Below are 20,507 nucleotides of genomic sequence, written 5' to 3'. Positions count from 1 at the left end.
TTACTGTGGAACCCAGTCAAGTTTACTATTATAATATAATACTGAATTATTATTATTTTCAGGATAAGATTTTTTGAAGATAAATTAATATATTTCTGTCCTATTTACTTCACTCTAAACTGGGGTTTTTATTTTGACACTGCAAGTGCAGTTGTGTTTATTTCATCTTCACCAGGAGCTTTTATTACGAAACGGGAAGTGCAATGTTTGTTTGACAGTTATGAGTTTCGCATCTTGTGAACCGCTGTCAAAATCTCTTTTACTGTTCCGCATTTGTAGAGTGGTATAATAACTTTATAGCGGTAACTAATGTTTGGAATTACGCGAATGCTTAAACTGAGTACTTCACAGTGCAGGTGAACTGCGCTAAAAACTCTAGCCCATGAGCCCCGCCACCCCCGTGCATGCACACAGATCAGCGCGTCGCCGGTTCGTTCTGAAGCGCACACAGACCATGTTTATCTGTCTTTAATCGCAGACTTTGCCAGTTAAATAATAACTCCAATTCACCAGTCTCTCACCTTCTTCCCTTATACCTGTACGTCTCTGAGCAATTTGAAACTTTGTATTGCAGCTCATGTTATTGCCTTAGGACAAATTGGTGTTGCTGTATTCCTCATTTGTAAGTCGCTTTGGATAAAAACGTCTGCTAAATGAATAAATATAAATTTAAAACATGTAAGTAAACTAGCGTTACAATAACTGCTGTCACATATACTACACAAACAGGTAAATGTATAGTGCATTAACTTACAGAGTACAAAAATCCTTCGGGCCAGTTCATCTTTAGCCAAGGTGCTGCAAAAACCTCCCCATGATCAGCTACACAGCCTCCTCTGTTAAGATTCCCTCGTTATTCCATATTATACTTCCTGAAACAAAAACATGGTATAAAACATGGTATTAACATGGTAAAGTCATGCTTATATTTACTGCCTCTAAGTTACATTTACATACACGTTCACAACTTAATAGTTCAATCAAAGTAGACTGAGGATGAAGTTTAGTCTTTTTCTTCAGGGTTTGGAGAAAAGCAGTGTTTGGTTTTCACAGGTGTCTGAAGATTAACGTCTGCCATTTCTTCAGGGTATTCAGCAATGATTTCTTGATTGTTGAATATAAAAACAAGCACAGAACATCAGCCATGAGCCTATTTATCAGTTTGTAGCATGTTAAGAGAAATAGTAGCAGTTATTTATGTGTCTACATGTAGAGTGAATAGCAACAGAATAAATTGACATGATACTGTTTGTGTTGTAGGCGAGTCAGTTACACTTCTTGTAAGCAGGTCAGAGCTATTGTAGAGGATCACTCCTATACTGATACATACTAATTTGATTGACATTATTTTTAATAATAAAAATATACTGGAACTACAGAAACTAAAGCTTTTTAATTAGTTAATTTGAAGTTATATTGAAAAAAGAGACTCTTTTCTAATTCGTAGAGGTACAAAAACAAATCCTCTTCAGTCTTACTGGCCTTTTATTGCCTGGAAAAAAAAAAAACACATGGTATAAAAAAATACATGGTTTAAAACATAGTATTTACATGATTAAGACATGCTGACATTATACTGCCTTTAACTTTCATTTACATACAGTGCATCCAGAAAGTATTCACAGCGCTTCACTTTTTCCACATTTTGTTATGTTACCGCCTTATTCCAAAATGGATTAAATTCATTATTTTCCTCAAAATTCTACAAACAATACCCCATAATGACAACGTGAAAGTGGGTTTTTTTGTTTGAAATCTTTGCAAATTTATTAAAAATAAAAAACGAGAAAAAAAAATCACATGTACATAAGTATTCACAGCCTTTGCTCAATACTTTGTTGAAGCACCTTTGGCACCAATTACAGCCTCAAGTCTTTTTGAGTATGATGCTACAAGCTTGGCACACCTATTTTTGGGCAGTTTCTCCCGTTCTTCTTTGCAGGACCTCTCAAGCTCCATCAGGTTGGATGGGGAGCGTCGGTGCACAGCCATTTTCAGATCTCTCCAGAGATGTTCAATCGGGTTCAAGTCTGGGCTTTGGCTGGGCCACTCAAGGACATTCACAGAGTTGTCCCGGAGCCACTCCCTTGTTATCTTGGCTGTGTGCTTAGGGTCGTTGTCCTGTTGGAAGATGAACCTTCACACCAGTCTGAGGTCCAGAGTGCTCTGGAGCAGGTTTTCATCAAGGATGTCTCTGTACATTGCTGCATTCATCTTTCCCTCGATCCTGACTAGTCTCCCAGTTCCTGCCGCTGAAAAACATCCCCACAGCATGATGCTGCCACCACCATGCTTCACTGTAGGGATGGTATTGGCCAGGTGATGAGCGGTGCCTGGTTTCCTCCAGACATGATGCTTGCCTTCAGGCCAAAGAGTTCAATCTTTGTTTCTCATGGTCTGAGAGTCCTTCAGGTGCCTTTTGGCAAACTCCAGGCGGGCTGTCATGTGCCTTTTACTGAGGAGTGGCTTCTGTCTGGCCACTCTACCATACAGGCCTGATTGGTGGAGTGCTGCGGAGATGGTTGTTCTTCTGGAAGGTTCTCCTCTCTCCACAGAGAAATGCTGAAGCTCTGTCAGAGTGACCATCGGGTTCTTGTTCACCTCCCTGACAAAGGCCCTTCTCCCCCGATTGCTCAGTTTGGCCAGGCGGCCAGCTCTAGGAAGAGTCCTGGTGGTTCCAAACTTCTTCCATTTACGGATGATGGAGGCCACTGTGCTCATTGGGACCTTCAATGCTGCAGAAATTTTTCTGTACCCTTCCCCAGATCTGTGCCTCGATACAATCCTGTCTCGGAGGTCTACAGACAATTCCTTGGACTTCATGGCTTGGAGGGTGCTTAGCACCCTCAAGCACCCCCGTAGAACCGGGCATGGTGGCAACACGCACAGCTCACCACGCGCCCCACCGAGAGCGAGAACCACATTATAGCGACCACGAGGAGGTTACCCTGTGACTCTAACCTCCCTAGCAACCGGGCCAACTTGGTTGCTTAATATAAGCAAAATATATATATATATATATATATATATATATATATATATATATATATATATATATATATATATATATATATATATACAGTATCAAGAATCTTTGTGAAAATTCTTGGATATTTGTCAAGCTCACCAATAAAGCAGACGTGACATTTGTCTGTAATTACAATGGAGCGGTTTCTGAGACCACCAAATTTGAATCCTTCAGTTTCAGGGGTTAAACTCAAAAGACAACGATACGATGAGATACCCTGCACTCTGACACCAGCTTAGCTGGGATATGTGGAAAAAAAAAAAGAATTTCACTGTATATGTGCAAATGTATAATGTGTGATAAATAAATACAGTTATGAGTAGTATTTAAGTTTAGGATTTACATGGACATGATCAATTGATGCACCACAGCCTTTATGTGTCGTTTGTCAGGAGATTTTAGCTAATGACAGCATGCGACCTGCTAAACTCCGCAGACACCTTGACACCAAGCATGCTGAGGTAGTGAGAAAACCTCCTGAGTTTTTCCAAAGAAAACTTCAAGCCTTTCAAGGTCATGTCAAATTAAATGTAAAGGCCACTGAAGCTTCATATTACGTTGCGCTGCTGATTGCCAAGGTGGACAAAGCACATAACATCGAAGAGACATTGATTCTGCCGGCAGCCAAAGATATGTGTTCCTTGATGGTAGGAGAGGCAGTGGCTTCTAAGCTTGATCCTATCCATGAAAACCCCCGATCTAGACTAAAGTAAGCTTCTCCTGTCCCACTAATGTAAGTGTTTGGATTAGGGTAGGAGAAACTTATCAGCAGTTACAGAAAAACTTCAACTTTATCACGGAGTGGCAATCAGATTGTAATGCTGGGTTGGTGGAGTGGAAGAGGAAGAGAGGAGATGCAAGATTAAATACTTTAAATACTTTAATCACAATCGCTGGAGTAGAACAAACGCTGGAGTGGAAACAAACAATAAAGCTCAACATGCAAACAAAACAAAAGGATATTTATACAAAAGGAACTAATGAGGAAATGGAATACAGGTGAGGATAATAAGAAACAGATGGAAGCGATGAGGGCAATGAAACATGGGAGATGTAGTCCGGAGGAAAACTTCAAAATAAGAGTCCTTGAAGAACGTGAGGGAGACAGACTGTGACATTACCCACCCCCTTTAAAGGGCGACTCCTGGCGCCCAAAGACGGATGAGGGAGTAGGGTGATGCAGAAGGTGAAGAAGGATCCAAGGAGGAGGCCTGGGGGGCGGCTTAAGGGCTGTGAATGGATCCGGAGGCCTGGGAGGTGGCCACAGGGCAGGGACTGGGTCAGGAGGCCTGGGAGGTGGCCACCGGGAAGGGACTGGGTCAGGAGGCCTGGGAGGTGGCCACAGGGCAGGGACTGGGTCAGCAGGCCTGGGAGGTGGCCACAGGGCAAGGACTGCATCAGGAAGCCTGGGAGGCGGCCACAGGGCAAGGACTGCGTCAGGAGGCCTGGGAGGCAGCCACAGGGCAAGGACTGCATCAGGAGGTGGAACTGCTGGAGGAGGAGACTCTGGGGAAGCGGGCGGAGCCGTGGAAGACTCTGAGGGCAGAGCTGTGGAAGAGTCTGAGGGCGGAGCCGTGGAAGAGTCTGAGGGCTGAGCTAGGAGAGGCTCGACGAAGGCAGGTGGAGCCATGGAAAGCTCTGAGGGCGGAGCCGTGGGAGGCTCAAGGGGCGGAACCATGGAAGGTGGAACCGTGAGAGGCTCGAGGGGCGGAACTGGGGATCTTAGTGCCCGGAGCGTAGCCGATGGCTCGAAGGACCATGGTGGAGCTGGGGGCTCGAGGGACCGAGGCAGCGCTGAAGGCTCGGAGGTCCGAGGTGGAGTTGGGGGATTGGAGGACTGAGGTGGAGCCGTTGGGACTGAGGACCAAGGCGGAGCTGGACGGGAGGAGGTCCCTGGTGGAGCCGAAGGCGGAGCCAGGTGACTGACGGATCAAGGCGGAGCTCGAGGGATGAGGGACCCTGGTGACGGCGATAGGCTGACGGCCCATGGTGGAGAGGGGATGTAGAGCCGAGGTGTTAATGAGGGATCGGAGGGCCAAGGCAGAGTCCAGGGCTCAGAGGGCCAAGGCGGAGTCGAAGGGTCGACAGATCCCCTTGCCTGTGAAAACTCAAGGGTCTATGGTCAAGCCGGTGACTTGGGGGGAACCGGCTGACCAGGAGGAGGAGGAAGGGCCAGGGTACTGGACTGAACCAGAGTGTCCATTAAGCTGACTGGAACCAGCGGAGGATGAAGGGTTGTCAGGGTGGGAACCAGGGCAGTGAGCAAGTCCAGGTCTATTAGCTTGGCTAGAGCTGGCTCAGGGGCAGTCAAGGCAACAGGCATTGGCACTGGGATGGTCGAGGCTACAGGCACTGGCTCTGGGACAGTCGAGACTACAGGCACTGGCTCTGGAATGGTCGAGGCTACAGGCACTGGCTCTGGAACGGTCGAGGCTATAGGCACTGGCTCTGGGATGGTCGAGGCTACAGGCACTGGCTCTGGCTCGTTGACCATGGCAGGTGTGGGCGCTGGCTCATTGACCGTGGCAGGCTTGGAAGGAGTCGTGGAAGTCGTCTTCCTTGTGGGTCGTTAGAGGTGAGAGGAGATGTAGGGACAGCGTGGCTTGGATATATTCTAAAAAGGCAAGGTTCTCCACTTGCGGAAGGGCTGTGGGATGATGGAAGTTTAAGCCCATTCCATAAATGGCACAGAGGTAGGAGTCCGAGACAGTGGAGGAAGTGACGAGTTGGCAGAATTTGACGGTGTAATCCAGGAGAGGAAGGTCTTGTTTGAATAATTCCATTAAAGGACCGGTCAGCTCCATGACTTAGGTGATTTGGACGTGTAGGAGAGGGTAGAGTCACATGGGGTAACCTCCTTGTGGTCGCGATTAGTGGTTTTCGCTCTCAATGGGGCGCGTGGTAAGTTGTGGGTGGATTGCGGAGAATAGCATGAGCCTCCACATGCTGTGATTCTCTGCAGTGTCATGCACAGCGAGCCACGTGATAAGATGCGCGGATTGACTATCTTTTCCACTCATGCCTGACAAGCAAATTTGGGGGTGAAAATATATCACTTGGGAAGGCACTGCCCACTAATGGCCATCCCTGGTGATGGCCCTGAATTTTGAAACTATCCTGACTGAAAGTCAGTCGAAGAGTCGATTCTATTGACTCCAACAGCTGGAGTCGGGAATCGGAGTCAACTCCAAAAAAATAGAAATCGAACACCCTTACCTGAATGCACAAAATGAAGCACATTTTACAAAATGCGCCTTTTACAAAGCAAACAGCTGAAATTTGTAGAATTTATTTATATTTGAGATATAACAGGCAGATTTAATGTTTTCACGATGACATTAACCGTGTTGTTTACAAATTTTCCGACATTACAGGTTTATGATATTAATTTTATGTTATACATGTAATGCAGCCTCTCTCCCAACTCCAATCCAAGCCGAATCATTTCCAGAAGTGGCCTGATCTGGCCCAGATGTGTTGAGGCAAAATTGTCCCAGTGCTTTAACGCCGCAACTCAAAAACATGTGAGGCGGCCGCCGGCTGCTATCATACCTGCCGATTCTGAGTCTGAACCACAGGCACCGCAATGCTAGCTGAGTTCAAAGATTACTAGTGTAACGATCCATCGATCTGGATCGATGCATCAATCCAATGTTATCGATACAATGCATAAATATCGATATAGACATTTTTTTAAGATGTACCTTTATTTTAATACTCTCATGTCAGCCACGTCCGTACACATTTCCGTCAGGCGATGACCTTAATTTGACTTTATGAGCGCTAAATATGCTTTTCATGTGGGACACGGATTTGTGCGGGGTCTTTGAAGCCAAATTGTGCTCTGCTTTAGCGTCGTGCTCACGCGTCAACCGGCCTTCCCGCGAAATGCGAGCTCCATTGACAGCGCATCAACCGGGCACTCCTTAAAATGTGAGCTCTCATGACAAACGCAGAGCGGCTCACATGCGCGACCCATTTTAATTTTACATGAGAATTTGCTATTTTAATGTATCATGGAGAAGTTCAACCATGTGAAACATCTTGACAATGGCGACATTCTGAACAGCACTAACGAGGGAAAAAGAAACACTTGCTCAGCTCCAGCATCAGTTATAAGACTACACATCTACACATCAACACACTTACTAACATTTATCCCAGTTAACTGTAACAGAATTTTTAATTACAGCTGTGGAAGTTGTAGCCAAGAAAACCATGGATAGCACGGAGAGTTGGAAACAAGTCATGGGTATGTAAGTATTCTGAATTGGACTAAACTGAAAAATTAGCTGTCATCAAACGAGTGATGATCACTTACTGTGACTTTATTTCTTATATTATTTATCTGTATAATTTTTTTTTCAACATCTGAAGTACCTTATTTTGTTGTGGATGTCCCAATGTGTATACAGAGAGCTGAATAAAATAATAAAATTATATTTTGGTTGCATTAGAGGGCCAAGAAAAGGAAAGAAAAGAAAAGAAAAAAGTAATTGATTGTGTAAAATAGGCAAATAATATCGGAATATCGATCGCTATCGAATCCTATCGCAGCAGACACTGAAGTATCGGCAAATATCGGATCGCAGCCCAAGAGAATCGATTCAAGATCGTATCGTGATGAAACGTCCGATTTATACCCCCTATCTGCTAAGTGGGATGCTCCCTGGGTTCCTATAGCAACAGCAGCGTGGCTGACGTGAGAAGATAACGGGATCCGTCTCTTCATTTTACTAGGTTAAATCATGTGGTGCACACAGCGGTATCCAAACGCATTGTGTCTCCAAGTGTAATAAAAGAACAAGATGCTAAAAAAGTTTACACAAACATTTCAGCATCAAAAGCAAGACCCTGCACCACCACCTCTCTCTCTCTCTCTCTCTCTCTCTCTCTCTCTCTCTCTCTCTCTCTCTCTCTCTCTCTCTCTCTCTCTGGCGCGCCATAGTGTATCACTTGTCACACCCACTCAGAACCGCTGGTCACCCGATTAAATTCTCACCGAACCGTAACACCCAAACAGATCTACAATGTCTTCTGAAGGATTTGGCGAGACTTTGGTGATTCGGTTCGGCCTTATAAACGCAAATAACAAATATCTCACAGCGGAGACATTCGGCTTTAAAATCAACGCCTCTGCGACCTCCATGAAGAAAAAGCAAGTGTGGACCCTGGAGCAGTCTGGAGATCACGGAGACTCCAATGCCGTGTTCATCAAAAGCCACATGGGCAGATACCTCGCCACCGACAAGGATGGCAACGTGACCGCCGACAGCGAGCAACCCGGCCCGGATTGTCGGTTCCTAGTGATCGCTCACGATGACGGCCGGTGGTCCCTGCAGTCCGAGCCAAACGCACGCTACCTGGGCGGCACCGAGGACCGGATTGTATGCTTTGCGCAAAGCATCTCTCCTGCGGAGAAATGGAATGTGCATCTGGCGGTCCATCCTCAGGTGAACGTATACAGCATCGCTCGAAAGCGGTACGCTCACCTGCGCACCGAGAGAAACGAGCTCGCCGTGGACCGGGACGTACCTTGGGGTGTGGACTCGCTGCTCACTCTCGTGTACCTAGATCACCGGTATCATCTGCAGACAGCTGACAACCGCTTCCTCACGTGCAGCGGCACCCTGGTAACCAAACCCGACACCGACACCGGCTTCACTCTGGAGTTTCGGGCGGGTAAGGTCGCTTTTCGGGATGCGACTGGCAAGTACATCGCTCCCACGGGTCCCACAGGGACCATGAAGTCCGGAAAGAGCGCGCGCGTCGGCAAAGATGAGCTTTTTGTCCTCGTGCAAAGCCACGGGCAAGTGGTGCTCACTGCCAGCAACGAAAGAAACGTTTCCACGCGCCAGGGTATGGTCTAATTTTAACCATAATTTTTTATGGTTAACATGATGAATACTTTTAGTTAAAATATATAAATAATTACATAAAATGTATTTATATATAATAATGTAATTAATAATAATAGAATACTTGTTATTTGTCTAAGATTTCAGATATGGACCATATTTAGGCGAATATACAGTAATGATAGTAAAGCAACAAAAATTGCGTGTTTATTTTATGTGAATAGGTGTGCATGCATGCTCAAAGCATCACAAGAATTTGAATCTTAAAGGAATAGTTCACCCAGAAATCACAATTCTCTCATCATTTACTCACAATCATGCAATCCTGAACACAAATGAAGATTTTTAGAAGAATATTTCAGCTCTGTAGGTCCTCACAATGCAAGTTAATGAGTACCAAAATTTTGAAGCTCCAAAAGCACATAAAGGCAGCATAAAAGTCATCCATACGACTCCAGTGGTAAAATTCATGTCTTCAGAAGCAATATGACAGGTGTGTGTGAGAAACAGATGAATATTTAAGAAAACATTTTTCACTTTCACATTCTTCTTTTGTTCGTGCATATTGCTACCTGGGCAGGGAGGAGAATTTTTAAGTAAAAAAATGACTTAAATATTGACATGTTTCGATCCCAACACTATCATATTGCTTCTGAAGATACAGATTTAACCACTGAAGTCTTACAGATTACTTTTATGCTGCCTTTATGTGCTTTTTGGGGCTTCAACATTTTGGAACCCATTGACTTGCATTGTATGGACCTACAGAGCTGAGATATTCTTCTAAAAAAAATTGTTTGTGTTCAGCAGAAAAGAAAAAGTCATACACATCTGGAATGGCATGAGGGTGACAAAACGATGAGAGAATTTTCATTTTTGAGTGAACTATACTTTTAATGCATAATTTATGGTGACACTTTACAATAAGGTTGCATTTGTTAACATTAGTTAACTACATTAGTTAACATGATTTAGCGATGAACAATGCTTGTACAGCACTTACTAATCTTGGTTAATGCTAATTTCAAAATATACTAATACATTTAAAAGATTTTACTCAATTTTAAAAATTATTAAAAGTTAACATGAATTAATGCATTATGAACTAACAATTATTTTTTTTTCTCATAACATTAGCCAAGATCAACCAATACTGTAAAAAATATTGTTCATTGTTAGTTCATGACACCTAATGCATTTACTATTGCTAACTAATAGAACCTTGTTTTACTACATGTATAATTATTTTAAAACTATCTCTTCTCCATCAGAATGCTTCTATTCCTCTTCACTTTGCTCTTCTTTCATTTTCATGTCTCCGTCTACTCTCTTTCCTTTTTTCTCTTCAAATCTTGTGCTTCCTATATCCTGCTCCTTTTCGTTTGCCTTTTCCTTTGTTTTTACACCTCTAGATTTATGAAAAACAGAACCATATGTAAGTGTGGAGGAGAGTATTTGTTATAACTGCTACATTGATTAACTTCACTGTCACAGTCGGTCAGCACAAACACATTATGATTGAATGTTGTTTTTTTAGGGGTGGATTTATCAGCCAATCAGGATGAGGAATCAGATCAGGAGGTGTTTCAGATGGAGATGGATAGAGAGACAAAGCGCTGTGCTTTCCGATCATGCAATGGGAAGTACTGGAGCCTTACCCCCAGTGGAGCGGTCCAGTGCACTGCCTCCACCATGTAAGAACAATTAACTAAGTGTAACAAAGGTTACACAGATAGGACATGATTAAGCACAGGGCAGGGAAGTGGATCAGCCTGTATGTATCTGAAAGACATGTTGACAAAGCGATTAGTGGGGAGACTGATGGGGAGTTAAACTTATTAAAAGGTCAAAAGATGCATTATTTTTTACACTGTTAAAATTGCTAATCTGCAATTGTTATCTTAAGGAGCTATTTCTACTTAATCTAATCTTTAGAATTAGTTTTGTTGGTGACTCTTAATGTAGTCAGGTTGATTCAGCCATATCAAATAATATTTTTGACTTGATTCAGACAACATAGTCAAGAGACATTATTGTTTTCGGAAAATACTAATCCTGAAAAAAGGATATTTGCTGCTTGTTCAATTTACGTAATTAAAATTAACCAAAGCAACACAATTTTACAACATTTTGTCACAACTTGATTGAATTACATTCTATCCATTTAAATTTGTAAAATGGAAGTATGCTTAATCCATTTGAGTTGGGACAACATGAATACTATTTGTGACGTTAATGTAACATTGATGAAACTGGGCAGGGGATTTCCATTTCCCAGCATGCTTTGCATAGGTCTAGACAGTGATTATAGTGATCGAAGTATTGAAATTAAATTTTATTTTATGCATTTTTGAGCAAAATAAGAATAGGAGGAGATTTGTGATTTAATGTTTTGTTATACTGGTTTTAAAAAGTGTCTATGAAGGGGCGGTCACACTAAGCTTTGAGCACCAATTTCTTTTTTGGACAACACTACGAACCAGGATATGATGTCACGTGGGAGGGCTTCTGGTGTAAGTAAATAATAAATCACAAATAACAGAAAATATTATGTTAAATTATATTGTCTACTCACTTTCCTGCAACAATAAATCTCACAGATTTGAAATTTGTATCCTTTGAACTGAGCCAAGAGGTCAGCACGCAACGTTTCGATCTCCTATTGGTCACACGTCCTCTCGTCATACAAATAAATTACAATTATTTCATAAATCTTAGTAAATTGAGTTGGACGAACCCAGTGAGTTGAGTTAAAGCTACTATAATGCATCAATTTGATCTAATCCAACTAAATTATGTTGCTCCAAAAGCTGACTTAATCTGAATGAAAGACATTAAATTGCTTGTTAACACATTTTACAATCAATTAAGTAAGAGTAATTACTTCATTTTTGATTAACAGTTGTTTGATTTATTTTTGGATAAACATTAAACACTGAATATGTCAGATCTGTGATACCAAAACATAAGGTAAAGAAAAAAACATTCATGTGTTAACATCTAAATTAACTGGTTTTAATCAGATAAAAAAATAATAATATTCTGACTAAATCAACCTGACAAATTAGGCTACACCAACAAAAATCAATCTGGATCATTGATTAGATCATCTAGAAATAGATACTTAAGATTACAATGGTAGGTTATAAATGGTAGGTGTATAAAACATGTCACGTTGAAACTGATCATGCTAACTGCTTACTCATTTACTAAGTGGTTAGTAAATGAGTAAAAAATTGCTGTTTTAAGACTTGGTTTTTACTGTTTATTCCAGGTCACCCAGTTGTTTCTTCAATCTTGAGTGGAAAGGGTCAAAAGTTGCATTGAAGGCCAGTAATGGTAAATACCTGGCAGCCAAGAAGAACGGCCAACTGGCGGCTGCTGTGGACTCTGCAGGTTTGTCTTTGTGTTTGTTCTGAACTCCACTACTGTATATACATTTATACAGTCTTCATCATACTAATCTAAAGTGAATAACGAGAGACACTGCCTTTAGATTTCCATTTTAGGGTTGCTTCCTCAAGGTATAGAGCTGCACTTAAGCTGCCATAGGTCAAACCTACAACTAGTCCTACCCCGAACTCAAAAACAACCTTTAAATAGTTTACTTATAGTTGTCTTTACATATTAATAGGATAGGAGAAAGTGTTTCAGCATAAAAAATTACACACAACAACTTTAAAGAAAAAAAATTCCCCCAGATTTCATAATTTAGTCACCCTCATATCATTTCAATGCTGTATGACTTCTGTTCTTCAATCAAAAGAAGTCCTGCAGAATTTGCTGACTGCCATTTTGCGAACAGTAAAAGTGAATTTTCATGGGGTGAAAGGATGGGGGATTTCATTGCATGGAAACAAGCAGCCAGGTTAACAGCTTTTGTATGCTCTGTGTGGTGTTGTTGTGTTTTACAGGCGAGAAGGAGGAGTTTGTGTTGAAGCTCATCAACAGGCCACTGATAGTGTTGCGTGGGGAACACGGCTTTATAGGTTGCCGCAAACAAGGAACTGGGACCCTTGATTCCAACCGCTCATCCTATGATGTCTTCCAGTTAGAGTACAACAACAATGCTTACAGCCTCAAAGGTGTGTTATACTACAATTACGTCTGTAGCTGTCTGTTATGCAGTATACTCATAGGTGGTGGGATGCTGAAACAAACAATCCAGCAGGATAGAGCACAACAGTGCCAGCCCACTTTTTCAACCGTCTTGGTTCTGGAAGTATTTTTCCCATTCATTTTTTCCATAGGAATTTTCATAAAACCATTCATAACAGAGTTCTAAGCCATGAACCAAAGCAACCAGCTCTGAGATGAATCACAAGATTGCAAATTGTGATTTGAAGCAAATATGTGAAAATTGGACAAAAATACTGTGAACTTATTATTGAAGCTGACTACCACTCCTGGAGTCGCAAGTTCGAATCCAGTGTGTTCTGAGTGACTCCAGCCAGGTCTCCTAAGCAACCAAATTGGTCCAGTTGCTAGGGAGGCTAGAGTCACATGGGGTAACCTCCTCGTGGTCACGATGAGTGGTTCTCGCTCTCAGTGGTGCACGTGGTAAGTTGTGTGTGGATTGCGGAGAATAACATTAGCCTCCCATGCTGTGAGTCTCCGCGGTGTCATGCACAACAAGCCACGTTGTAAGATGCGCAGATTTACTGTCTCAGAAGCGGAGGGAACTACGACTTGTCCTCCACCACCCGGATTGAGGTGAGTAACCGTGCCACCATGAGGACCTACTTAGCAGTGGGAATTGGGCATTCCAAATTGGGAGAAAAAGGGGATAAAAACAAAACTTAATGTCTTCAATGAGGGAATGAACTACAATCCCATGAAGCCCTTTAAATGACGTAATTGACGTAATTGCATTAAAAGCAATGGAAAAATATTTGATTTTAAGTATAGAAACAACATATTACAATTTTGTTGCAAAATTCTTACATACAGGTGCATCTCAATAAATTAGAATGTCGTGGAAAAGTTCATTTATTTCAGTAATTCAACTCAAATTGTGAAACTCGTGTATTAAATAAATTCAATGCACACAGACTGAAGTAGTTTAAGTCTTTGGTTCTTTTAATTGTGATGATTTTGGCTCACATTTAACAAAAACCCACCAATTCACTATCTCAAAAAATTAGAATAATAAAATAGAATAAAAATGCCAATCAGCTAATCAACCCAAAACACCTGCAAAGGTTTCCTGAGCCTTCAAAATGGTCTCTCAGTTTGGTTCACTAGGCTACGCAATCATGGGGAAGACTGCTGATCTGACAGTTGTCCAGAAGACAATCATTGACACCCTTCACAAGGAGGGTAAGCCACAAACATTCATTGCCAAAGAAGCTGGCTGTTCACAGAGTGCTGTATCCAAGCATGTTAACAGAAAGTTGAGTGGAAGGAAAAAGTGTGGAAGAAAAAGATGCACAACCAACCGAGAGAACCGCAGCCTTACGATTGTCAAGCAAAATCGATTCAAGAATTTGGGTGAACTTCACAAGGAATGGACTGAGGCTGGGGTCAAGGCATCAAGAGCCACCACACACAGACATGTCAAGGAATTTGGCTACAGTTGTCGTATTCCTCTTGTTAAGCCACTCCTGAAACACAGACAACGTCAGAGGCGTCTTACCTGGGCTAAGGAGAAGAAGAACTGGACTGTTGCCCAGTGTTCCAAAGTCCTCTTTTCAGATGAGAGCAAGTTTTGTATTTCATTTGGAAACCAAGGTCCTAGAGTCTGGAGGAAGGGTGGAGAAGCTCATGGCCCAAGTTGCTTGAAGTCCAGTGTTAAGTTTCCACAGTCTGTGATGATTTGGGGTGCAATGTCATCTGCTGGTGTTGGTCCATTGTGTTTTTTGAAAACCAAAGTCACAGCACCCGTTTACCAAGACATTTTGGAGCACTTCATGCTTCCTTCTGCTGACCAGCTTTTTAAAGATGCTGATTTCATTTTCCAGCAGGATTTGGCACCTGCCCACACTGCCAAAAGCACCAAAAGTTGGTTAAATGACCATGGTGTTGGTGTGCTTGACTGGCCAGCAAACTCACCAGACCTGAACCCCGTAGAGAATCTATGGGGTATTGTCAAGAGGAAAATGAGAAACAAGAGACCAAAAAATGCAGATGAGCTGAAGGCCACTGTCAAAGAAACCTGGGCTTCCATACCACCTCAGCAGTGCCACAAACTGATCACCTCCATGCCACGCCGAATTGAGGCAGTAATTAAAGCAAAAGGAGCCCCTACCAAGTATTGAGTACATATACAGTAAATGAACATACTTTCCAGAAGGCCAACAATTCACTAAAAATGTTTTTTTTATTGGTCTTATGATGTATTCTAATTTTTTGAGATAGTGAATTGGTGGGTTTTTGTTAAATGTGAGCCAAAATCATCACAATTAAAAGAACCAAAGACTTAAACTACTTCAGTCTGTGTGCATTGAATTTATTTAATACACGAGTTTCACAATTTGAGTTGAATTACTGAAATAAATGAACTTTTCCACGACATTCTAATTTATTGAGATGCACCTGTATATTAGTAGTTTGAGAGTGTAGGGAAACCAACTTAATTGCATCATTGACAGTGCATCATGGAAGTGGAAGGTTGCTGTAGAGCTCTTTTGGCATGCTTTGATGGCTAAATTCTCTGATTGGTAGATTGCTTCCCTTCAGGTAGTGTAGTTTTTCACCAGACATTCATTCCACTGTTAAAGGGATAGTTCACCCAAAGATGAAAATTCTCTCATCATTTACTCGCCCTCATGCCATCCCAGATGTGTATGACTTTCTTTCTTTTGCTGAACACAAACAAAGATTTTTAGAAGAATATCTCAGCTCTGTAGGTCCATACAATGCAAGTGAATGGTGACCAAAACTTTGAAGCTCCAAAAATCACATAAAGACAACATAAAAGTAATCCATATGACTCCTTATGGTCTTCTGAAGCAGCTGGTCTTCTGAAGCTATCTAATCGATTTTGGGTGAGAACAGAAAAAAAAAAAAACTTTTCACAGTACTTTCGATTGCAGTCTGTAGGCACTATCATGATTTCAAGCTCGATTACACTTCCTAGTGATTGATGTATGCACAGAGCACTAGATGGTGCTAGGAAGTGTAATCGAGCTTGAAATCATGATCGCCAGGGAGAGATTTATAGTGAAAAAGGATTTAAATTTTGGCCTGTTCTCATCCAAAATCAATTGGATCGTTTAAGAAGACATGGATTAAACCACTGGTGTCTTAAGCCCAAAGAATACTTCGATTTTGATGCAAATGCTCAGCGTCTGTGTACAGTCGTACTCGAGCCTGTCAAAGTATACTTGACGGTGCGCTTATACACAGGCGCATGCTCACTTCGACTGTATGAGACACAGGACTATTTCTCTTCAGGAGTTTAGACCTATGAAGATACCTTTATAGTCCTTCAAACTCGAGTTATACAATTAAAGGTATCCCCAAACCTCCTCACACATGCGTTCTTGCGTTAAACATCCACTGTTGACGTTTTTAACTTCGTCTCCTGTTGTTTACTGGCAATTACATCTTCTTCAAGTGCATCTTCATGACAACAATGGTTCAGATGTGAGTGTTGCCACCTTTTGGATCCACAAATTAGTGCACATTATTCCAGGCGCATGCACATTCTGCACGTTCAAAGACACGCTGTTGAAAAATTGGGCTGCGTGCATTCAGTGCTCGAGCACTCTGCTGATGATGAGAATTGTGTCACGCATCCTGTACTCGAATGCTTGCCGTTCGCGTTTGACCGAAGTATACTTTGGGCTTTACAGATTACTTTTATGCTACCTTTATGTGCTTTTTTGAGCTTAAAAAGTTTGGTCACCATTCACTTGCATTGTATGGACCTAAAGAACTGAGATGTTTTTCTAAAAAATCTTTGTGTTCTGCAGCAGAAAGAAAGTCAAACACATCTGGAATGGCATGAGAGTTAGTCAGAAAATTTAAATATTTGGGTGAACTATTCCTTAAAACACGATTAAAAATTCAGATGAAATAATGCAGACTGATGGCTTCAGCCGAAACATATATTATTGATTAACAATCTCGAGTTTAACTATTTTAAAGAGCTATCGTTAAAAATCTATTCTCCTATGGAAAAAAAGCAATGGGCTTTTTACTTCCGGAACCAGACTGGTTGCGATCCATATGAGGTAGTTTGAAGACATAATCCATCTTCACCATTGTTTACTATTTCTCTTTTATTTCTCTTCTCAGATGCAGTGGGAAAGTACTGGACAGTGGAGGCAGATGGGTCTGTGGTTAGCAGTAGTGGTGCGCCTGTCTTTTTCCACTTTGAGTTTTGTGATTATAATAAAGTGGCCATTAAAACAAAGGAGGGCAAGTATCTTAAGGGAGACCATGCTGGTGTGCTCAAAGCCAGTGGCCAGGGCATAACTGAAGCAACATTATGGGAATACTGAGAAACAGTGGGACCCACCTTAATACATTTTCCCACATACACACACGAACAACGTGTGTTCTTTAAACCTATCCTTAAACATAAGCTCAAGGCATTCTCTAATGCATTAGCACAAGATAATAACATACACATCACACAACATAAAAAAATTATTCTAAATATGCTAATGGCAAAAACACAATAGAGTGGAAAGAATGGAGTACACTTTTTACATAATTAACTACAAACAAACCATTGCACTAAAACCTTAAAGGGGTAGTTCACCCCTTATTTACTCACCTTCATGTTGTTCAAAACTTATAGGACCTTCTTTCAGCCTGATCTCATGAACATTACGTGACTGTGGCAACATTTTTGCAAAGTGAAATTATGAGCCTCATTACACGTTTCGCTGCAGTTTCCTAGTGAAATGTCCAGTGGGGGGCGCCAAGAACGAGTGAAATGGTGTCATAATCATGCAAGATTTTTAAGGGGTTTTTATAATAAATGGAGGTCCTAATGAGTAAAATGCTTCTCCCTAGCCTAAAACTTTACCCTTAACAAGTAGTGCTCGAAAAGAAAATGAGAGGTGAATAAAAGAGACATCCTTATCCTAAACAAACCCCTAAACCTGACCGATAGTGTCCTAAAAGTGAATGCAACACAAAAAGCACATTTTCTGAATCAACCACATAATTTTGAGTTGCTTCTATAACACTTTTGTCTCACATGTCAGCTTGCGTGCTTGACTGGTCTCAAAATACGGTCTTCCACGTCTGAAGTCCAGCACTCTATCAGGCGAGCTACCGCCTGATAGAGTGCGTTCTAAAACTTAGATCGCGGAACGTAAAAGTCAGTTTACAAAAATGTACTGTAGTTATAGTAACATTCATTCTATGAGAGGTTGCTTTTTTTTCTGCCATGGAACACAAAAGGAGATGTTATTCAGAATATTAGTCTCAGTCTCCATTTACTTTCATTATATGGAGAGAAAAAAGATGCAATAAAAGTGAATGTGAACATTCTGACTAACATTTCTTTTTGTGTTCTACATAAGAAAGAAAAGTCATGGGTTTGGTTCATCAGGGTGAGGAAATGATGACAGAATTTTCATTTTTTTGGGTGTACTATGCCTTTAAATAAGTGAAGCACAAATTTATGTCAAGGGCAGACAGGAAGACTTTTTGAAAACTGGATTATAATCAGACAAACTTGAAATTTTACAATGCATATGATGTGCTTGGCTCGTTTGTCTCAATGATTAACATGAAAAAATAACAATTGTGCAAAAAGCTGTCACGAAATCATGCAAAGATGAATTCACATGAGTAGGCTTATGCAAAGTTTCTCTGATGCTTTTGTGACCTCATTTCTCTCATCGTAACAGCTGTTTCTAGTAAATTCAGTATCTAAGTGTAGTATTACATAATGGTCAATAATTTGCTTGTGCAAAATAGGCATACAGACATGTGTGTCATCTTTTAGCCTTTAGGCATAATGTTTATTTCTGCCCATGATCCAAAAAGCATTTTTAGAGCGAACCGACTTCTGTAAAGAGGCCAGGTTTTTAATAGCACCATCTAGCACCAGCTCAGAAAATATCTGAGAAACATCCATGCTCTCTTTGGAGAGACTCATTTCCAAAGGAACACAACTTGCACAGACGCACAGAGCAAGTGAAAAGCAAATCAAGCACATTATTTATTTGTTAAATTGTTATATGTGGTGTTTGTGGCCATGCTTGGTTTCATGATTGTATTCTGCCAAAATTATATTGTTCCCACTAGAGGAACAACATTTTTTTTTTTTATGTAAATCAAGCTTAATGTTGATATTACGTTGATTTGCAGTTTTTCAGCTAAATCTTTTCCATGTGAATGTGCTGAAGGAAAAAAATGAATATGTGTTTGTGCCTTCCTCATTGAGATGAGATCTCCTAAGTGTGAAAGTACAGTTTTTGAATTTTCTTTTTTTTGTTCTCATTATGTGCTGTTTACAACTAGACATCAAGAGAAAATGAATAAAATAAAAAGTTGTTGTAAAGTAAACATTTACTGTATATTGTGCTTTTTATTTTAGTTCTTTAAGTAAAATTACATCTACCTCAAATAAAGAAGATGGTTAACGTGTGGACCTTATAAATTAATAAACCTTATACAAATATAAACACATTTTAAGTCTGAGCAAAATATAGAATTTAAAAATGTTATAATGTATTTTTCATCTGATTTGCTAAGCATTTTAACTTTTCTTCTTTGAATAGATTTTTATACTTTTTAGTGTGGCTCTAAATGTAACTCAAGAAGACTTCACTACACATATAAACAATCTCTCACACACAACACATATCAATATCAGATAACAACACATGTGAATGAATTTTCCATGTGGCAAAAAAAAAAGCAGCTGTTTTCTGTTCATTTCAGACATTATGACAACAACTGGATGATGAACTACAAGACAACATTCACTGAAAATAAAAAGGATGATTCACCAAAAAATGAAAAGTCATTTAGTTTGTTTGTTTGTTTCTTGCTTTTGTGGAACACTACATGAGATGTTAACCTCAATCACCATTAATTTAAATAGCATCTTTTGTTTTATTCAATAACTGAGACTAGCATTCTGCATAACATCTCCTCTTGTGTTCCATACGAGTTTGGAATGACATGAGGGTGAATGTGTGTAACCTACATGTGTATACATATTGCATATTGAGTTTAATAGAAATTAGGATTATGAACCACAGTGATTTACCACTTACTTAACAGTTAAAAGCACTGATGTCAATGGATCATGTTCAAAACACAACGTAACTTAGTATCATGTTTTTGTTCTTTTTTTTTTTTTTTTTTTACATGTACCTTGGTATTCTTTGAAGTACTTTGGTACATACTATGGAATATGATTATGATAATCACTCAGTAGTATGGTATAGGCTGTATATCAAATTACCATGATATTGCCATCTAATACCATTACAGAACTGTGGTACCACCACAGTTTACTTTTTATTTAAAAGGAAAACATTATATAAACATATACAGTTTAGAGCAAAAATACATGACTTTGTATTGTTAATATCAGGGCAATGGAACATATGGAGGAATATACAGCAAAGGACATTGAGGAATATCAGAGCAGTGCTGCTGCCTAGTGGTTATAAACACACACTTAATTTTCCTATGGAAGAAAC

At 40.6% G+C, this 20,507-nt stretch overlaps 1 protein-coding gene across 1 annotated transcript; it reads left to right on the top strand.

Annotated features, from left to right (window-relative positions):
- Window positions 1–7,992: 7,992 nt before the first annotated feature.
- On the top strand, window positions 7,993–19,353 carry LOC127445427 (fascin-like). The gene is made up of 5 exons (XM_051705495.1): window positions 7,993–8,887; window positions 10,424–10,580; window positions 12,161–12,282; window positions 12,801–12,971; window positions 17,128–19,353. The coding sequence occupies exons 1-5, from the start codon at window positions 8,059–8,061 to the stop codon at window positions 17,331–17,333; spliced, it is 1,485 nt and encodes a 494-aa protein (XP_051561455.1). The 5' UTR covers window positions 7,993–8,058; the 3' UTR covers window positions 17,334–19,353.
- Window positions 19,354–20,507: the final 1,154 nt, after the last annotated feature.

This window comes from Myxocyprinus asiaticus, chromosome 8 (genome assembly GCF_019703515.2).
Source record: "Myxocyprinus asiaticus isolate MX2 ecotype Aquarium Trade chromosome 8, UBuf_Myxa_2, whole genome shotgun sequence".
In the NCBI taxonomy this organism is placed as follows: domain Eukaryota; kingdom Metazoa; phylum Chordata; class Actinopteri; order Cypriniformes; family Catostomidae; genus Myxocyprinus; species Myxocyprinus asiaticus.
The sequence above is the reverse complement of the archived record's forward strand: the minus strand, read 5'-3'. Positions and strand labels throughout refer to the sequence as shown.